Source organism: Chaetura pelagica, unplaced genomic scaffold, assembly GCF_000747805.2.
Source record: "Chaetura pelagica isolate M959 unplaced genomic scaffold, ChaPel_1.0 scaffold18, whole genome shotgun sequence".
Taxonomy (NCBI): domain Eukaryota; kingdom Metazoa; phylum Chordata; class Aves; order Apodiformes; family Apodidae; genus Chaetura; species Chaetura pelagica.
Window position 1 is genome coordinate 2194698 of NW_009954310.1, and position 22338 is coordinate 2217035.

General features: G+C 38.9%; 1 protein-coding gene across 1 annotated transcript in view; it reads right to left on the minus strand.

The window, feature by feature from the left end:
* FAF1 (Fas (TNFRSF6) associated factor 1) overlaps nucleotides 1-22338 on the minus strand; it is a 155449-nt gene that overhangs the window by 14041 nt on the left and 119070 nt on the right. The window contains exons 14-17 of the mRNA XM_010004033.1: nucleotides 18021-18157; nucleotides 15376-15464; nucleotides 4165-4245; nucleotides 3315-3392 (exon numbers count right to left, since the gene is read on the minus strand). Of these exons, the coding sequence (XP_010002335.1) occupies nucleotides 3315-3392; nucleotides 4165-4245; nucleotides 15376-15464; nucleotides 18021-18157 (385 nt within the window). The remainder of the gene's footprint in view (nucleotides 1-3314; nucleotides 3393-4164; nucleotides 4246-15375; nucleotides 15465-18020; nucleotides 18158-22338) is intronic.

Consider the following 22338-nt stretch of genomic DNA (forward strand, 5'->3'; position numbering starts at 1 on the left):
TTGCAGCAAAGACAAGACCCTTTGTGGCAGTTCAGGAGATTTACTATAAATAAACTGTCAAAAGACATAACTAATAAAAATATCCTAAAGGTACATTAGATACATAGAGTACATCTAGAAGTAGGAATGGTCCAAGAAGAAAATTGGGAGGACAGAAATGGGAGCTTTAAGATTTAAAGCAAGCAATTATGATTAGGATTGTTTGCAGGAAGATGGTTCCAAGCATAGGTGTGCACATCTTCTGCGACAACTTGCATGAAATCAGCCCCCAAAATTGCAAAGCCATTACACATCTGAAAATGTGCACAATTATCTTCCTGCTAATGATGAGTACATGGCGGATGTTAAGGGCAGGAGCAAAGTCCATGTTCTCTGTCCTCTGCCTCCAGGAGCAACTACAAATTCAGTACTTTGATCAGAAGATTCATTCATTGATGCCTAATATCAGACTGCTGAACAAGGTGGGCTTGATTTTTGAGGATACTGAGCTCAGTGGGTGCTCCTGGACAGGCATTGGCAGCTGTTAAAAATGAGATCATGCTCAGGAAGCAGCCTTGTTCCAGTGTCACCTCACCCACAGCAGCAGTGAATGACCATGTACATGAATGAAAGGAGCAGCAAGATCACACTGCCTCCTCTAAATACACCTAAAAGACAATTTTCCAAACTGAAGAGACAGTCACACACGGATTTAACCAGATTTTCAAGGAACTTCCAAGATACAGAGTTGTTATTTGTGCCTTTGAAAAGCTCCCCAAGGTCATTTGGTAACAGAAACTGATGGAGGCTGATTGAAAAGACTGGGCAGAAGTAAGATTACAAAGACTTTTAAATAGTCTCCTTCTTACCCACGAAACTCTGAGCAAATTATATCTCAGTATAAATATTTATACACAGAACTTGAGTTCATTTTTGCTCATCTACTATGAGATTATATTTTAAATAGATTCTATTTTAATTTTCTCTCTCTCCCTTCTCAACCACCTGCTGACTGTCTTTCTGTTTTGACATTTCCCCACACAGTGTAACAACAGATGCTACATTATTTACTGAACCCAATCAATTATATTATAGAAAAATAAACAACAGTAGCTCATTAGAGCTCTTTTCTTTGTGCAAAGAGTGTGTTGCTCCCCAAAGTAACTAATCTCCAAGGCTTCAACAAGAAATGGCAATTTACAGTGGATATTCTTGTACCAGCAAACCAAGTCAGAAAACAATGATGTGATGGATCATATTAATAACTCTTGGACCCGAACAAGCAATTTCAGTTTGTTGATAAAAAGATGTTCAGTATGTGAATAGCTCAATAGTCAGATTTTAAATATACAAACTGAACATAAAGCCACTTCTGTAAGTAAACACTGTTGCAGAACAATTCAGTAGAAGTAATCTGTGCACTTGAAAACGGGGAGTGTTAGTAAACATTATTGTTAAAATCCCTTTTGTTCTACTAAGCAAACAGATCCTATTATTTTCATTACTGCACACTATATTAGAACAGGCAAGCCCAGGTATATTTTGATAACATGGACCAGTCTTGCAGCCTTTGCCTGAGAAAACAATTTCCAAAAAGAAATTTTCCACCAGAAAAGGTTGAGAGGCAGATGGAGTAAGACAGAATAAATCATTGTTTCTATGCATGAAAATTACTTAGAAGAAGAAAAACATCCTTAATGAATATAAGTGTGAGCTGATTGTTCAACAGTCTGTTATCGTAATGTCTGATTTATGTCTGATTGCTCTTAACCTCACTGAATTGCTATCTTAGAATTATTCTTGACACAACTCTCACAGTCCAGTTTTGTGCACTGCTCCTCCAGGTGTGTTTTATCTTCCATTCTTGGATGATGCTAACAACAGGAGCTAAATAACTTACCAGACACTGCAGGATAAGAAAGAAGTGGACTGCATCTTCCCCAAACCATTCAATACTACTATCTGGACTGAATTCAGTATTTATCATGCAATACTGTTTAAAAGATTCCTGAATGCTCAAGTGGTTCAAGTTTTTTTAAATGCAATTTTCCTGGTTGAAAAATTAAGCTGCAAATGCACTGCTCATACAGTTTGTTTATTGGCTTTACTTCCAGGAATAATAAATGTGCTCATAGCCAACTTTTTTGCAGTTATATAATGCAATTTTTTTCATACATCAGCAAAGTACACGAGACTGAAATGTCAAGTGTACATTTAAGTCACCTGCAGGGGGGAATAAGCAAGGCTGGGATTTATCAGGACTCCATGAGTTCCAAGGACTTCAGCTAAGTGGAGAATTACATGAGAATATAATTCCAAATTTAAAATCTTCATAATTCATGGCAATTGAAGAAGTTGCATTAATTCCACAAAAAAAAAATAATAAAATATTTGAACTCTCCTATTTTATATAAATGAATAAATATTTTTGGTATTTTCTTGATATTTGATATAATGCTGGAAACATACTCAGGAAATATATATTCAACAGGGACACTGATACAGCTTTGTATTCATTAGCAACTTGCATAATTGTATGCATGGAAGTCTAAGTTGATCTCCAGTCAACTCTGATTTCAGTCAGGACATTTGTATGTGAATTTCACTTCTATTTTGAAAGTTTTATCCCAGGGTTTCAAAATCCTTTTCAAGTATCAGCTGTGTTTCACAGCAGTTCTTTAAGGACTTACATTTCAAGAACTTCACAGAACAGACAGAAGTATTTTAATGACTAGGCTATTTCACCTATCCTTTGAAATGTGGTGGGACTTCAAGGGAAGAAACATGATTGTACTCCTGTCTTTTCACCATATTTTGTACTTGTCAGGAGGTGAAAAAGAGGAAGTCACCAATGTAAGTAAAACCAGGTACATGGTGCTTTATGTAGAAACCTACATAGCCACACAGCTAGGAGAGGGGCTAACCTAGATCCTGGAAGGGGCTGCAGGACCCACCTCTGACAGGCTCTGGGACCCTCAGAATCTACAAAATTAAGAGAATCTACAAAATAACTGAGTTTGAGGAACAGTACCCTTCACAGCACATAGCTTCTATTTCCTTAGATAGGCCTGAAGATGTAAAGAGTTCCTTCTAAGGAAGATTCTGTAGAGGACTGTTTAGAAATCTGAAAATGTACCATAAATTCAATCTTCTAGACTGGATTTTTTTCCCTTCATTTTTTTTTTAAACTGCTTTGTCTCCCTAATTAAATTTGGCAATTTGTTTGATCATAAAAAGCATACTTCAAATTCAAGTTGCAATGTGTTGAATGAGGGTTGCAATGTCCATAAGCCTCATGAACGCAAAAAACTGTCAGAAAAGGTAAAATATCCCACCTCACGTTCTTCCTCCTGCTCTTTCCGGATCTGTTCCAAGCGAAACTGCTCTGCCATTTCTCTCTCTTGTGCTTCCCTCTGATAACAGAAACAAAAATCACATATCTCTCACCTCACTTCCCACAGCTATGTTTAATGATGTGCATTAGCTACATAAAAGCACAGAAACTTCTCAACTTTTCAACAGAAAGTAATATAAGAAACAGGGTATTTATTAAATCATCTTTTCCTATCATTCCTTTCCCAACTTCTATTACCAACTGGGGCCAGAACTGCTTTAGCAAAGAGATGTAGCCAAGTCTATACCTTGTGACTGTGTCTAGTGCCATTTTATAACCACTGAGGGCAATTACGGCTCCTACAGCAACTCTCTTATCTTAAAAGCAGAACTGAAGCTGGGCAGTCCTCTGCACCAGAGAGATTTCATGGAATCATAGAGTGGTTTGGGTTGGAAGGGACCTTAAAGATCATCTAGTTTCAACCCCCCTGCATGGGCAGGGACACCTCCCACTAGACCAGGTTACTCCAAGCCCCATCCAACCTGGCCTTGAAGACCTCCAGGGAGGGGGCAGCCACAATCTCCCTAGTCAACCTGCGCCAGTGTCCCACCACCCGCACAGTAAAGAATTTCCTCCTAATCTCTAGCCTAAATCTCCCCTCTTCCAATTTTCATCCATCACCCCTTGTCCTCTCACTACAAGCCCTTGTAAAAAGTCCCTCCCCAGCTTTCGTGTAGCCCCTTCAGGCACTGGAAGGCTGCTGTGAGGTCTTTCCAGAGCCTTGTCTTCTCTACTACCACTTCTTTCATCAACTCTGGAGACAACCCCCCTGACACTCCCCTTGCACGCACCTTGGCTCTGTCAGCCTCCAGCGACAGGCGATACGCTTCATCCTGCTCTCTCTTCACATTTTCTCTGGCTTCACGTTCATCCTAAAGGAAAGAAAACAAGAAACCAAAACTATCAGTGAGCAGTGCGCCGGTATGATCTTCATCTTGATGTTCACCAGCAATCTTCAACCCCTGTGACTTCAAAATGTTCGACTGCCTGACTCATTTAACTACCGCTAGGAGAAATGATTCCAGAAATGTCTCAAGGGTGACCTTGTTTTTAAAAATGACTGCTTCCTAAAGCTCTGTTTCAACTGCCACCAAACAGACTGGTGTCCCCGATTCCTGCCCCAAGGGCTGGATCTGGCAGCAAGGCTCCTTGCTCTATCATCTTTAACATCATCTTTATTCCCAGCCAGGTGGGAAGGAGGTTACGGGAGAGGTACATGTGGGCTGGTGCCAGGGAGGATCTCACAGGAATCTCACTCCTGCAGCCAACAATTTGGACAGCCTTGAAAGAGAGAAGGACAGACCGAGGTTTAAAGGGTGAGGCTGGATTTTAATCCGCTGTCTGCTCAGACTGACATCAGTCAATGGCTTGTCCTGTGAGAAGGATTGGTAAAAACACCCTCAGTAGGATCCATCCAGGGTCATGACTATTAAACATCATCCCAAAGTCTCAGTTCACATTGTGCTGAATAATATACAAAGATAGAAAATGGCAAGTCCTGCTCTGAAGTGTCTCAAATACACAGATGCAGACAGACAAGAAATATGAGCTTAGCATGCCAACTTCAAACCAGCAAACCTAGCAAAGTATCTTATTAATGATCACAGCATGAAAAAAAAAAAAAAAAAAAAAGGGTTGGCTAAAAATACACAAATGACAAAGCGGGGAATCATCCACACAGTGAAGGATCAAGAAGTGGATATCCCTGGAAGCTGGAATAACTGCACCAGGGTGATATCTGATAAAGCAAAGTGCACAATCAATAGCTTCATATTCTGCCTCTGGAGCCAGAAACATTGGCTGTTATCCTGCATTTACTCCTCTAACATCTTATAATCCTCTCAGAGCCCTGCAGAGGCTGCCCTGGTCCCTACAAAAATCACTAAGACTTAGCTGTGAGGCTGCTGGTGGGCTCAGCACCTCACCTGCAGTTACCAATAACATAGCACTTGCACTGGGGTAACCTGTCCCCTATATTTCATAGAAAATAAAGTCTACTACCTACTCCTTTTTGAAGAATTATGTTAATTTTTTCATTCATCTGCAAGGTTTAATCCACCTACAGGCATTGCTGTGCAAAGTGATCAGTTTTCTCCCCAGAACTTCACTACTTGGCAAAAACTCAAATCTAAATGGGAGCAGCATACATTAGCTGTTACTATCATGTCGTGCAAACATGCCAAGATGTTCCTCAAACAAACCTCTAACATATTAGTGGTTAAAAAGCTCTAAAGTAGCATGCGACCACAAGAGGAAAGGACAAATGGCAGGAAAAGTTATACAACCTCCAGTTGGAAAGTAACAAGACCTTTTTAGAGGAAATTCTTCTTCCTTACAGAAACGGGACCCAAGATTATTCTACAATCAGTGTATCCTAAATTTCATTCACAGAAAATAGAGAAACCATCACTTTGTTCAGCAAAGCTAAGACATGGGTACGAGTAATTCTTGCAAAATATAATAAGGACAATAACCACCGAATAACCCATTTCCCTCCTGGCTTCTCTGGACCTTGACAAGCTTTATGTGCTTTTGTTCATGGAATAACTTCAAAAATCCACTCACACTTAATTGCAGAAACTACCCTACATTAATTTTTTCATTTCTGAGAAGAGGGGGTGTTGAAACAACTAAACAACTCCAATTTTTATGCTATCCAAAAATGAGGAAAGCCTCTTAAGTACACAGAAGTTTTCCCAATTGCCTTCATAGATGGAATGCAACAGTAAAGGCAAAGGTTTTGTACTGTCTGTTCCAAGACTTTCCATAAGCACACTATAAATTTATCTTAGAACAGTGAGAAACAAAACCACCTTCTCAAACCAACTCACTACAGGAAGACTTCAGGCAACCTGTGAGGGCATAAGTAGTTAAAAAAAAAATAATTAAGAATGGCTTTGCAGAGAGCTTATTTCATGTTTTGCAACTTCATATGTCACACACTAACTTCACACATTGAGTTTCAAAGGTCACATAAGTCCAATAACTCCCAAGAGAAAAAGGAAAGATTAGACACAACTATTGCACATACAGGCTCCTTCCTTCATCAAGGACTGCCAGCAATAACGATGTAGTTACTTTGGTTTACAAGAAAACCCCCCAAAAACCAAACAAACCAAGGCCAACCCCCAAAAAGTAAAAACTGAAAAATCGATAAAAAATTTTAAGAACTCACTCAAAAACAGACACTCATCAGAGTTACAAGAAATTGAGTACTGGCTTTTATTTTACATTTTACAAACTGTCTAGAAACCTCCAGGAAGTTATTAAAAGTTACTATTGATGAGCACAGGTTTTATTCACTAATAAAGAGCTTTACTTAAGAATTTTTAAAATTGGTTTAACTTATATAACCCAGATGATACCTGCAAAAAACCTGATGCTATGGATTCTATGAGTATCTGAATTCCAGGCATTAAAAAAAAAAAAAAGTCTTTCCCCCCTATTCATCACAATTATCATCATCCTAGAAGTGGATTATGAAAAAGATGTCAGGAATGTGAAGAATTACCATGCATGACTGCCTGGTCCTCACAGAAATACGTGAGTCATATCTAAAAGTAAATGACCGTGCCACAGAGCTTTACACTGCATTGAAACAATATTGTCCTTACTGAAACAAACCTTAAAAACAAATCCAGAATCCAGATTTCTTCAGTTGAGAAGCAGATGTAATCCCATGAAATGTCTCTTTGTACTTACTCCTGTGTTTTGTTAACACTGCTCCCACCCAGCAGGAACCACCTCCTTTCTGGAGATGATGGCAAAATTGTAATATTCGCTGGTTCAGAGTTACACCTTAGACAAATTTTAAACATTAGATACTGCAGTTCCCTTTTTTGTAATGCACTTTGTTATTTTAGTCATCTCTTCCTCCAGAGAAACCACACAAATGCTGAGGATGACTCAAGTTTACCAAAAGCAACAAAAGAAAATGCATAGTGGTGACAGAAAAAAGAGAAGCAAATGTTTTGCAGAAAGTTCATAATTGAACTAAGAAAGAACCCACAAAGAAAAAAAAAGAACAGTCATACCACTAATAATTAATTCTAAAAATGTTGTAAGTATTATCCATGAAAAAAATCTGAGGATTGCTGACAGCTTTCCTCTTAAAGCCTACAGAAATTGTAGCATCAACTGGACATCAGTAAACACATCTGCAGAATGGTTTTGCAACGAAGGTGAAATTGCCATCTTCCTTTTTCAAGAAACCAAGGTATGAACAGACCACGGCCCATCCCAGGCCACTTAAAAAGCTTTCATCAGAAACAGGGGTTACACTCAGTGTTTCTGAATTCCACAGCAGCAACCAAAGCCTGGTGTGAATGTGAACCATCCACGTCCCAGGGGGTTTGGGCATGGGATGAGGAGACAATTCTCCTTTGCTCCTTAAAAGGGAAAAAGTCACAGATCTCTGCTTTCTCATTTTGACAATGCAACAGTAGGGAGGACATTCTTGCAAAAGTTGATACTCGGAAAATACAAATTCTTTTATGCACATCATATGTTATTCAGCATGAATTTTCTTTGCTATCATGCATATTGCAAAGTCATAACAAAAACAGTAAACACTTTATGAGATAGTTACAATGGACCAGGTAAGACCTTCTCTCGAGTAATACCTGGAGCTACAAGACTGAAAAAAACCTTACAATAAGATTAAGACAAAATTTAAGATAACTATCTCCAGTGATTATTCCCTAGCCATTTCTGGAAGCACGTTATCAGCAGGCATTTTCAGATGCAGGATTATGGAAATGGGGGATTCCCAATTGCATTTAGGACAGCAATGCCCCCTTTTCCTGCAGATTACACAGGGAAAAAAAATACACAATGCATTTGGCTTTTTGGATAGCTTAATTTGCTGGTAAAGTCAGCATTGGCCCTCCTGGGCTTTTTTTTAATTATTATTTATAGTTGTTGTTTCCAAAAGTAGGATTTAATGATTTAACCCCAGGAATCAGCTTTGCACCTGATTTGTCTCAGGGAGATGTGTTATACTTTATTCTCCATTGCCCTTTGGGATCAGTTTTACTGCAAAGTAAAACCAGACAAGACAGAACTTGAGAAGATCACCATGAGCAGGAGACATTTCTCAGAGAATTGGTGAGTAAATGGCTGTTACAAGACAAAAAAAAAAAGGAAAAAAAAGGAAAAAAAAAAAAGAAGAGTATATTGACAAATGCTGAATGCTTATCTGAAAGACAGTTCATTTCACTGAACCACTCCTGAAATTAAAACCTGTAAGTGCTTAAGGCTATTCATGGGAGCGTTAAAGAGAAACACCCTTTTGTCCAAACAAACCAGCGCAAGAAAGACATTAATTTGACTCACTAAGGTGACAGACTTGCACATTGTATAACTTAGACAACACGAGGGGTAATATCTACAAGAAAAAAAGTGTAGACAGAACACACTGGGCACAAAGTAAATGAAAGTTTCTCCGGCAGCAGAACCTGCGGTGGGGAGGCAGGAGAGGGCAGAACCAGGCAGAACCACTGCAGGATCCTGCCTGTTCATTTCAAAGGGTGAAATCCCAGTTCCAGATACTTCTTTCTGGGAATTACCTCAAGTGATAAGAAAGGAAACAAACCTCATATCTCCAAGAAGCAGTCCTGCAGTGACTTTCCATGGGAAATGAGCCAGCCAGTCCTGCTACAACATCAACAATAAAAAAAAGAGCCAGGGAGAATCTCTATCCCTTATTGGATGCAGGGGGGAACCTGGCAACCAAGGATGAGGAAAAGGCTGAGACACTTAATGCCTCCTTTGCCTCTGTCTTTAATAGTCAGACCAGCTACTCCCAGAGTGTTCAGCCTCCTGAGCTGGAAGATAAGGATGGAGAGCAGAACAACCCCCCACAATCCAGGAGGAACTAGTTATTGATCTGCTTCTGCACCTGAACACACACAAGTCTGTGGGGCCAGATGGGCCCTGGACTTTGGTAGGGCCTTTGACACCATCTCCCACAGCATTCTCCTGGAAAAGCTGACAACTCATGGCATAGACAAGGGGACTCTTCACTGGGTAACAAACTGGCTGGATGGCCAGGCCCAGAGAGTTGTGGTAAACAGGGTCAAATCTACTTGGGGCAAGTCACCAGCAATGTCCCTCAGGGCTCAGTTTTGTGCCTGGTCTTCAATATCTTTATCAATGACCTGGATGAGGGGATTGGGTGCAGAACTCAGTGAGTTTGCAGACGACACTAAATTTGGGGGGAGTGTTGATCCTGAAAGGAGATGTAGGGAGATTGGTGTTGGCCTCTTCTCCCAAGTAAATGAAGACAGGACCAGAGGAAATGGCCAGAAGTTGCAGCAGGGGAGGTTCAGATTGGCTATTAGGAAGAATTTCTAAACTGAAAGAGTGATCAGGCACTGGAATAGCCTGCCCAGGGAGGTGGTTGAGTCACCATCCTTGGAGGTATTCAAGAAACATATAGATGTGGCACTTCAGGACCAGCTCTAGTGGTTGAGGTTGTAGGGGTTTTCTGTGGATGTTTTTTGGTAGAGTGTGTGTGGTTGTTTGGGTTTCTTTGTGTTGAAGGTTGGACTCTGTGATTTCAGAGGTCCTTTCCAACCATGATGATTCTGTGACCCACCTGGGCTGTAGAGCAGGAAAAGCTGCTCTTGGTTGAAAGAAACTCAGTGAATACTCAGTAACTGTGGCCACCAATGCTTGCAGCTGAAAAGCCACCTGAACTGAGGATATTTTTATTCTTTTCTGTCCTCTGTCAGGACCTTGCATTTTGTCAAAGTTCAAAATAGGCTGCAAACAACAGAAGGTGCCACCTGTATTTGCTGGTGTGCCAGGGCAGTGAGGCACACAATGGGAAACCCACCATTCAGGTTGCTATCATATTACAAATACACAATTGGAAAATTTGATCAAATTTTGATTACTGTAGTTTAATTAGTTATAACTAGTAATAATTAGTAAATGTGCTAATTGGATTTCTTGAGGGGTTAAATCACAATCTCTGTTAGATGGCTGTCATCACCACGATGCTTTTGCTCTCTGGAATTCAGTGAATTTCAGGTGTTTATTCTCATAAGCTCCTGTTGTGCAAATACTATATACCATGATACATGACAGCGTTAGATGGAACATGGATTTTTCCATGTATTTAGATGCCTAATTTCTGCTGATTTTAATGTGAGCTTCAGTGTCTAAACAGAAATTGCAGGGGCCTCTAGCCCAGCTGATGGAAGCACTTAGGCCATTTTCTCACTGGGGAACACAATTGCAGGTAAGAAGTGAAGAAAAGCAACTGCTCTGAAGGAGGAAAAGACAAAGAGACCACTGATTAGATGAAAATGCACTAGGACCACTCCTCTTTAGCTCCCTTTGTGGCTGTGAGATATATCTTTGGAAGAAGAAACAGAAAAGGTGTTGGAAGCTAAAGCTGTTAAATTATCATATTAAAAAAAAAGAAGGAAATCCCTTTCATTTGACAGCAGTGAGGCAGAAGAGGAAGACATGGTGATACCAGGCTTCTTACTGCAAAGTTATGAAAAAAAGACTTGGCCAGTAAAGCCCCAAGTAACACAAGAGTGTTGCTGGGACGGACACACAAGCATACTTTTACAAAAAGGAAAATAAGGTTAATATATGTTGCCATTCTGGAGTTTTTGTTTTCTTTTACATATTTTTAAATCCCCATCCAGATGTTGGATAGGAAAGACCTGCATTTTCCTCAGACTGCAGCAGGATCCAGGAAGAAGAGATGCCACCTAAGACCTGAGAGCAAAGACAGTGGCCCCACCGCTCTACACTTTTCTACAGCTCGCCTGCCCACTCTCCTTACAACAGTTTCTCCACTTCAAAAACTCTTAAGTCTCTCCCTTTCACACCAAAGAAAACAGTGTGCCAGCAGGCGTAGTTGAAAGTGAATAGAAGATTTTAATTGGTATCTGTAAGAATAAGAAGGTTTTAGGAGCAAGTGTGGGTGTCACAATTCCAGCCTGAAGTCTAATCCGGGAGCAGGAGCCCCAGTGTTGCGTAACGACGGAAATAAACGGGCAGAGAGACCTACTGTTACTTAAATGTGGACAAGTTGGACCAGCTGTGTAACAGTCAGTCCTTCTACAGTAATAAATGTTGACAGCAAAAATAAAAAGAATGCATTACTGAGACATCATCAAATGAGCCCTGTCACTACATGGAAACTCCACCCTGTATAAGCTTGTCAAAAAGTGTTACTGTAATCCTTTGAGAAGCCTCCTCCTCAGGCAATGGAGAAAAAATGCTCAGCTCTGGCCCAGAACAGGTGTGTTGTGCTGTAATGCCAGGATTTAATCACGTATCTCTTTACATTAATCTCACAAAGGAATTAGCTTGGATCAATCTGGGCCCATCATGCCACACTGAGGCGATTATTTAACTACTCAGTTAAGAGAAAGAAAGCTAGCAGGGTGTTTAAAAATGGACATTCCAGGGCGTGCAATATTTTACAATTATTATTTGTTGTCTTAAGTCCAGCACTAGGCACTGACACTTAAGAGGAACTGAAACTACACGCTCTTTTCAAAATCAGTCTCTGAAAAATCCAAGTTCACACCTTGATCAACAGTGGCAGAGGCCAGTCGTCCCTGCTCTGAGATACACACTTTTGTTTCCAGGACAAACTCCTTAGCAGCGTTTATTTCCTCTTTGGAAAAATCCCCAAGCCCACTGCCTGAACAGTAGTTGAGGTCTCAACATTTGCAGCATGGGCCAGAGAAGCCAGCACAGTTAGAAAAGGAAAATACATTCATTAGATGTATGAAATAATTAGTGCAGCCCCAGAGTAATCCTGAATAAACAGCATGAAGCTGGACTTCAGATCCCAGATCTGACCACAGTGGTGGGACTGCATCCTGGCCAACTGGCCTTGCTGCTGTTGATGCCACTGAACCCACCACTTCATTATCCATTGGCCACTTCTTACCAGAAGCACCACATGAACACATCATCACTACACTGCTGGCCAGATGTTATTATTTGTGGCTTGTTACTATGGCAATTTAAGTAGCAAACTTACAAAAACAGACAGCATGACAGCTAGACCACAGACCTACAATGGCATGTCAACAGTGTGTTCCCAAAGGAGGTTTCCAAAATGTCATCTGGTCAATGCAACTGACAGCAACAGGCCCAGTGGTTAAGGATTGAACCCAAAGCCTTAGAGGGGCACAGAAAAGAAGGGCATGGCAGATTAATCTCCCTTTAAGAAAGTTTGGTAGAGAAAACGGGTGCCTAAATTATGCACCACTAAACTTCAAGACAGGTATGCTGGATTATAATGAGTATGCACATGCATCTCAGTGTTCTCAAGGTATTTCTTTGGAGAGTACCCAAGAGAAAGCTTAATCAAACACAATATAGAAATCTAAAAATTCAACCCTCTTGCTGGTTAAATGATGGTATTTTAGCACTTGACATTATAGAAATATGCCCCAAATTTGCCTGAGCAACATTTTACGAGGCTACAGCAGCACACATTGCTAACACCTGGATGTAAAAGCAGAGGGTTTAGCTACCCACACTGTTACCACGAGCTAATGAAGTGACTTGCTTGGCTCAAGAGCAGCAGGTGGATGAGGCTGCTCTGAGCACCCTGCCCACCCCACTAGCCCCCGAGCAGAGCTGGGAACTGGCTGCAAAGTGATGCCTGAACAACTATAGCCAGGCCCTGCAAAACACCTCGACCAGGAGGAGCCGTGGCAATAGTCATCCTGCCCCAAAATAACCATCAGAGGGCACTGCAAAACATGCTGTGCTGGAGAGAATTATGCCAGTGCTGTTGGAAGCTTCATATGCACACAAGTTAAAAATCCAAAGTGGAGAAGTTCAGCTGCATCAACTGACTCATTAACGACTTCATGCTGTTATTTACAAGTGTTTCCAGCTCTCTTTCTCTGTCACACACACTTGTGTTTACAGCAAAGCTATAGAGATGACTTCTCTTTTTAAAACACAAAAGAATTTCCTGCTTATCTTCTTGTGGTTTTATGATGTCTTATTGTTGCTATTAAGAAAACAGTAACAGAAACCGGACTCTGTATCCTGCTTGCTATTGTAATATTTGGGAAAAAAAAACCTGCACCAACTGCAATAAGATCTTAAGAAAGAAAAGGTGTTGATGTTTGAACACTTGAAGTTGTCAAGTACAAGACTTACAAGAAAGATACATGTTATGTAGCAAACCACAGAAAGGCAATATTTGTTTTTAGGGCTAAATCCCTCTATTGAGCACGGACTGCTTGTCAAATACTCCCTTCTCTGGAATAATAATTTCATAAACCAAGGTTATTTTTTAATTTTAAACTTCCTGCTTCAAAAGAAAAGCATCCGAGATCACCTTTTCTGTGTGCTGGTAACAAGTGGAGTTAAAGTGTAAGTAAATATCCTATTTGTGTATAGAACCCACAGTATCTAGAAACCTGCCCCCAAAGTTTATGAAATTTTCCATTAGTTTTCTGAATGTCAAAGTGTGTTAAAAAAAAAACACTCCTGTTGGGGAAGAAATGTCACTGGTGTTCTCAGGGACAGAACAACAAAAGGAAATGTAGGAAAAGACCACAAGAAGACCTAGACAAAGGTAGATTTTAGAGGAATGTAAAAAATTAAGTTTCCATTCTCCCTTCCTAGGCAGAGCTCTTGGAGTAAGAAGTCAGGAGACACCCATATCACCACCATGGAGACGTGCTACTGTCACTTTCCTTGGCCATCCAGAGAAGGACTGAACAGCAGTTCAGGACACAAGTCAAATCCTGGTTCTGTGCAGTTGCAAACCCACCCGGTGTTATCCTCTTAGTCTGTCACCATCTCACTGCCCACACCTTCTTCTCTTCTAAAGGATGTCCCCTGCTCTGAACAACTGTTCTGGTCTCCTGTTCCTCCCTCTATTCCAATCCTATCACTCCTACTTCTAGTTCCTTCTCCTGCTCCTCATTTGCTCTTACCTCTCTGCCTTTATATCCTTTTCTTCCCATCTGCTTTCTTCCTTTCTATTAGCTTTTATAGTTTTCAGTTCTGTACCTTTTTTGGAACATCATCTGTGATGTGAATTTTACCTTCTTAATAAAGCATTAAAAAAACCCATACCTGACATATTCCTGTTAAAATGCAATAAAAAATTCAATTATATTGTGCCTTGGACTTCTGTGGCAATCCTCATATTAAAATTTGTGTTCAGTATTAACAAAATTGAAGTAAATTTCTTTACCATTTAATTACAGGTAGCATAAATAAGAAATAAATGAACTACAGATATTGTGTGGATACCATCCCTTCATTTTATTATAACCATAATCAGGAAATCTCATACTAATGAGATCCAAGATTTAAAGATTGTGTTTAGTGAATTATTGTCAATCAATGTCTACACAACAGGATAAAAATAATCTTGAATGGCAAAACACCTATTATTATAAATTCTTAAGTGCTTCATTACTTAAAAATGTCACTCTCAATTTATAGAGTAACAGATAAACATCTTTCAACTGTTTACCTCACTGTGTCTACTTTTGTGTAATTGAAACACTGTTTTTGAAAAGTCTTGTCATCACCTAGAGATTCTGCATTGTTCTGAATTCAGCAGTGGTGTAGTTCTGGTTGAGGTTGCTTTTCAATCCCCTTTGAAACATACATTTAAGATATATCAATCTATTTTTGTTTTCTGCCTGTGACTTAGAGCTGGTCATTGGGAAAAAATCTGATTCTCATTTCCTTGCACAAGTATATTAAGCTCTATAATAGCACTGTAAATGCAAACAGTTACTCACCAGGAATACTCAGGAAAAGGAAACAAACTGGAAATGACAAGACCAATAAGAAAGAGGCTTTCTGAGAGACCCAAATAAATACACAAAGCAGACTTAAGGTTTTCAGTTTCTCATGGTGGAAGAGACACTAAAACACATCATACCCCACTTCATTGGCAAAAGAAATACCTGGTTAATTTTGCATCCCCAGTGATTTGTAGAAGCAAGTAGGTATCTGCAGTAACTTTCAATGCTCACCTCATCCTTTATGTCTTCCTGCTGCTGGGCACTGAAGATCTCCATTGCAGCCATCAGCCTCATCATTAGCTCATCCACTGTTGTGTTACCTAGCAACACAGGAAGATAGCTGATATAATTTAAGTTATTAAACAAAAAAAAGAAGTCATTTTAAAATTAATCCATAAAAATAGTGAGACTTAAAAAAAGAAAAAAAAAAGACAGAAAATGCAACTATCTCAGCAGAATGCTTTTAGTTTGCTTTTTTATTGAAAATTCAAAATTGCTTTGACAAATGCTAATGATAGGCTAAAATTTTAGGTGGTTCAAATCTAAACAATTGGTTTTGTGCTTGCATGGAATAACTATTTTTTTTCCTTTCCATCACTGATGTTAAAGGAAAGTACCATATCTGGGGTTCCCTGACATGAAATGGATTTCACAGTTTTAGAATTCCCAAGTATTATCAAGGAAACTGAAGCAATTGCTTAGTTAGGCAACGAAAGGTGGGGTGTTGGCAGCAGCATCCAAGTGGATTGGTTTAAGAACATGGAAAAAAAAAGAATACAGCGATTGAATGGATGTGTGTGCATGCATTTTTATTCAGGTATAACTAGTAATAAAACTTTAAATATTATAATATATTCTCTCCAGTGTATTTACTTCTGATAAGACCTGTAAAGCTAATACTAGTGGAAAAGTAAGTCAGCTGTATAGATCAAGAAACACAGCATATGCACAGGAAAACAGATACCTCCTCAGTTTTCTACCAGCATGTCTCCAGTCTTCATTAAGGCTGAAAGTTTACTTTAATTTGCTACCAAGATGTTCTTAGTCTTTGTTTTCTTAAACTGAAAACTGTACCACCCATTAGAGCCACTTGTCATAGTAGCTACAACCTCTTAAGACCACGATAAATGGTCTCAAACTAAACTCTTAACATCTGCCAACCTAAACAGTCATAGGACATTCACAGAACAATACCAAGAGCTACATTTATAGTGGTGATGCTAGTCAAAATTCTAAAAGAAGTAAACCAACCAGAAGCTGCAGTTCCACTAAAGAAAACAGAACTGTCCCCATAGTTTCCAACCTCAGGAAAAGATAAAAAACTAAAGTGAACTTAGGCTGCATTTCAATAAATGCCACTGGGACTTAAGTTTCTATATTGTTGTATCTCTTCTGTAAACATGCCTTCTCACCCAGCCCTGAAAAGCCCCCATTGTTCCCTTTTCTAGCATTTGCTACCTTAGCAGAAAATGTTATCCCACATGCTGCAACACGCATGACTTCAGAGACTACCATTCACTTGAGGGTGTATTGTTAGGAGACACCAGTGTCCCAATTCATGGGAAAATAACAAGCAGAGCATGCTTGGGTTTTGTTAAAAGATCATTTCAGTAAGGCTGCAAGCCTTACTGCAAAGCTGCAAGCCAAGACTGGTTGGTCTTAGTTTGGTTCAAAACATTTTTTTGCAGAAAACCTGAAAAATCAGTAAAACTTAATGAATGCAATGAAATAATTTGGATTTTTTTATAAGCTAAAGCTGCATTATGTCATGACTTCGAGTCACTAAGCTGCTAAAACAGTTAGGTAATTTAAGCCAGGAAGCACCACTGACTCCAGTGGGATAACACAGGTGCTTGAAGTTATACACACATGCTGAACTATGCTGCAGAGTTATAAAAACAAGAAAATCTATTTATTAGGTTATTTGTATGCAATGTTTTCTAAATGACAGAAGTACCATGAATTGGTGTGCTGTACCTGGCACTAAGGAGACAAAATCCATGCAAAATTCAGAATTTCGGCTATAACAAGGAGCACTGCAGATCCCTCAAGGAAATGACCAACCCCATATGCATAAAGCAACAGCAATTATGTCTGCAAAAGGCAGTGTTTCCTGAGGCTGAATTTCCTCAAGAAAATCAGGAGATTAGAAAAAAGATAGATATAAGCAATAAATAAATGAGGAGAGCATGTCATGGAGAAACTCCTGGAGAAAGCAGAAGAAATGAAAGGCAGCCATTCTTTGATGTATTTTAATTTGAAGAGTTCCTGAGAACAGCAAAGGGCATTACTCCATATCTAAGTCATCTTGCTGCCAGTGAACTCAGAGGGATGGTTATGCCAGAAAGAACTGCTCGTGTAAGCCAGAAAGCTTCATTTATGTGGGGTTGTACTAGTAACTTAATATTCAGATCTGATTTGGGGTCTCAGCTCTGCAGGCAGGTGGGAAAAAGCAACTCATGCTCAACTATTAGCCCACTACATGCAACAGGAGATCACTCATTAACAAGGAATTACACAGGGAGAACTAAATGTATTCTGGCCCTACACAAAAAGTGCAGCCAAAATATTTTGGAAATCAGTAATTTATATGGATATACATTTGGAAAACTAAGTGTAGCTCCTTTTTTAGGAGACTGGCCTTCTACTTTGAAAAAAACCTGAAAACTTAAACTATGATTCTACTACAGTCATGTCAACTTCAGTCTCTAATACTATGTTAGTTAACACATTTATGAATAGTGGGTATTTATCTGAAAGTTTATTTTGTGAAATCAACTCTGAACAGCTTAAAAAAGAAATGGTTAGCAAAGATGTCATCTAGCAGTTTCCATACTAACATAAGAACTACTTTTCATATCAAGCAGGCACTGTACCTTGTATTACATTCAATACTTCATTTGATGATCGTTTTCCCATAATAATAAGGAAAAGTGGGAACTGGTCTGTCTTCTGAGTTCGGATTGTTTGGGCTACAACACTCCCGAAGTGTCTAGTGCACATCGTCAGAAACCTGTGTGAGGAAGAAAAAGCAGAGGTGCTTTTGAAGTTAAGTTTCAAAGAAAAAGTGCTAAATTCAGCAGTTTAATTGAGAGTTATCTACTGTTTAACATCTAGGCTTCTAGATTCAATTCCAGAGCTCTTTCTCCCTTTTTATGATGAAGTCATGAGGCTATTTACAAATATAATAAATGCCAGATTTTCTATATGAAAACAATTAGTAACTGATTGAGACAGTGATTTATTTGATGGAGAATTCCATCTCCTGATATATTATTCTGCAAGCTATAATTCAAAATTAATCCCCCCAAATTATCATGCTAAATCAATTGTTAAAAACTTCTTCAGAGAAACTTTGCAGAGTCATAATCTTGTAAACATGACAAAATATAAAAATAACACAATTTCCTAAGAAAGCATAATGAAAGATGAAGAAATTGTTGTTCTCAGTCATGGAATTAAAACGTGGTACTTCAGAATTGTATTTTCTTTTGTGCTAGTGCCCTGCCAGTGACATACTTAGCAGTGTGGTCTAAAAACAATAATTCTAAGCTTTTGACCAAAAAAAGCTCTTGGATATTAGCATACAGAAGTCTAGCATTAGTATTCTTAACACGATCTTGAATAAATGAAAAAACTGATAAAGCTTTTCTCTTCCATTAGAGGACTGTTTGAAATTAGCATTTCTTTCAAGAGAAAAGGGTAGCTTATGATATGTTTTCAGATCTGATGGTAAAAAGTAAATGTCATAATAATAATGAATTATGAAAGACCAAATGCAAATACAGAATGCTTTAATAAGATCCAATTTAATAAAGTCTGTAAAAATAATGGACTTTTAATAACACAGGTCACAAAAGGCAAAACAGTGGAAATTCTGAGGACTAGCCACTGGTACAGGCTTATTAATTCTTAATTATGTTCATGAAAGGCAACTTAAATCGTGTGTTTTCTTATGCCTTATGATAATATTTTAGGTAACAACTACTCTGAAATGTATGCTCTAACTGAAGAGCAAAGTCCTGTTGTCACATGCATTAGAAGCCAAATCTATTTGAAAAGACAAACTGCATTAGAATGTCAAGAGCTCCAAGTAATGTCTTCTCAAAGATTCTGAAAAGATTGAAAACTGCAAATTTTTTAATCAATCTACATGGTATCTAGTAAAATGGCTAAAAATTTATAAGCCTGATGAGTACAACACTCAGCCTGTTCAAGGCACCTGAAGTATAAAAAAAAGCCTCCATGGAGACACTGTAATATTAACTGTGGCCCTAACTGGACAGAAGACATTGAGCAGGGGGAGCCAGTGAGTATTTTGAAGCCATAAATGTTACAAACACCCTTCCTTGCCTCCTTGATTCTCTGTCTTTTGCAATTGAGAACTGTCACACAGAAAGATAATGTCAAAATGCCAAATAGGAACTGCTACATCAGAAATAGCTACATGGAGACACACCAGCTAGTAAAGATAAAATAGAGTCCATAGAAGTCTGGGCATGCAAACTCTTAGGCTAAATAATGTAGGGTTTTTTATTTTTGCATTTTATGGTTGGAATAGGTAAGTGAAATCTTGGCCTGACAAAAGCCAGTGGTGATGTTTCATGGCAAAATGACTAATATGTGTTCAAGGTTTCACTCCTGAAAGTAATAAAGATAGGGGTCAAGGGAACTGAATTCCTGAAACTTCTGTATTAGAACTGGTTAATAGTCCTCAACATGCCATGGCAGAAAAGCACTCAAGTTTCATGTGAAAACAAAATATTTAACTGGAGGTGAAAAAGTGCTGTAGAGAAGAATACTGCTAGAAGGAATGAAACTAAGAGACTATTACACTACTAGTTGCACCAGACAAAGGTGCTGATTTGTGGTTTGTCAGGGTCTTTAAGGATCAGTTCTGTATTTAGTCAACCCATAACTCAATCTCAAAATATGCCTTTATAGGTATGGAATTTGTATCCAGAGAATTCTGGTTGAACTATTTCAGTACATTAAAAGCCCTTCTAAATTACTTTTTTTCCAGGAGATTAATTTTTATACATGGAACTTCTGGCTGACTACATAGAAGCTGGCAGGCCATGATACCTTGGGGTATAACATAAATGCACACAAGAAACTTCTCACTAATAGGACCCATCAAAATAGATCCTGCCCTTTGGACCCAAGAGAGAACTAAAATGTAGGCTGAAAAAATGTGAAGGCAGTCAAATGATGCAGCAGTGAATAACAAGGCAGCAGCAGCAAATTCCAGCAGCTCTCTCCACTGTGTAACTCCTGCTCAGCAGCCACTTCTCAGTCACACGGGTGCTCTTTGCCAGGTCAGTGGTGAGTGCTCAGTAATTACTTCTTCATTTTACTAGATGGGTAGGAACTGAATTTTCATTCAGGATCCCCATTCAGTTTCTCTCATGCCTTTTAGTGGATTTTGCAACTACTTCACTAATTTTGCATATTTTTTTTTTCCTTTCCTGCCTCTACTGATTTTGTATTTGCAGACCTTTTTACTTACTTCCACATTCATATCCAGAAAAAGAACCCCCACAAAACCCTGTGCTAATATTTACTGTCAGAAATATGTGAGCAGGACTGAAACCATTTGGTTCACTAACTACTGCCTTACTCTGCACATCACTAACAAGGGATTTTCTTACTTTCATCTGAACAGAAGTGTGCCAGATCTTTCAGTGGCATCTCCTGAGCTGCCAAGAGAGCTGCCTGTGGTGTGCATCAAAGAGCCAGATGTCCCTCCAGGGAGAACTGTTTTCCACAACATGCTGGATTACTGTGATCTCCAACCAAAAGTGGAAATAGAGGAATGCTGCCAGAAAGGGAGGGCAAATGGCACCCTACAAGTCCTTTTATTTGTAAATCACAAAAATTTTCAAGGAGGGAGAAGTATGAGAAAGCCAAAAAAAAAGAAAAAAAGAAAAAAGAAAAAAAGCATTTCAGGAAGGAAAAATCCATTAAAAATATCTCAAAAGTTACAAGAATAAAGTTCAAGAAAAGTAATAATTTTGGCAGACAGCACAATTTCTTTACTTCTTCCATGACTCCCTAGCAATGAAACCAGTAGTTATTTAAAGCTACAGAATAAACATGGACACCAACCATGGCTTGACAAACATAGAAACAAGCCCTAAAACACTACAAAATTATTTTGTTTTTTGAAGCTTGACAAATACAGAAACAAACCCTAAAAAACCTACAAAATTATCTTAATTTTTTAAAAAATGTAGATCAAGCAGGTATTAATTTGCAGACACATTTCACTCCAACATACAGGAAAAATGATTCTGGTGAAATGAAGATATTAATTTGGGGGGTTACTGAGGACTGCACAGCAGTTACACCTCCACATGCACTCTGAGATAACCTGGGAGAAGAGTTATCATATTTGCAGCACATTTGCCTCCTAGAGAAGAATGTTATCATTGTTTACCAGCCAATACTTGACATGCTACACTAAAATACACTCCTGGCATAACTTCTTTTGGCAACTTTATAATCAAATGCAATTTGTGTAACATTATTTTAAAAAGCTCCCAGAGGGCAATTATGAAAAAAAATAACAGCTTTAATAACCTACTGGAAAAAGTTTAGCATATTACTGAATCTCAAAACCACAGGGAATACTTGTTACAACTGAAGTCTGTGGTCTACCACAGCTCCTGACCTCAGATCAGCTCTGCAGAACTTTGTATATGCTGGGGTTTAGCAATAATAAGTTTTTTGTGAGAACACACAGCTTTTAATTTTTAACAAAATTGGCCATCTCTGCCCAAAGTGCTGATCATCAGAAGTGTTGATCTCAGAGCTCAGTATTTTTAAACCCCTGAAGTTTTTTTGATCTAGATGATACCTATTGACACCATGAAATACATCTTGCCTTTTTCAGGGGGGCAAAAGCCCCAAGGAGAAAGCCAACTCCTAGGTGGGAGATGGTAGCTGTTCCCAACAGGAGAGTCTTTCATCATTTGAATGACTGGTATTATTATCCCATTGTTTCTTTATGTATTTCCTGCTCGTGCATGATCTTGTTTCACACTCTGGTTATTCATATGGACAGATCTATTGCAGCCAAGTTTGGATCCATGATAACAAAAGATCCTTCCTTGCCACACCATGAACAAACAAACAAACAAGTTACGGTGCTAAATACTTTAGGAAAAGGTAGCTATTCCTTTAATATTTCAA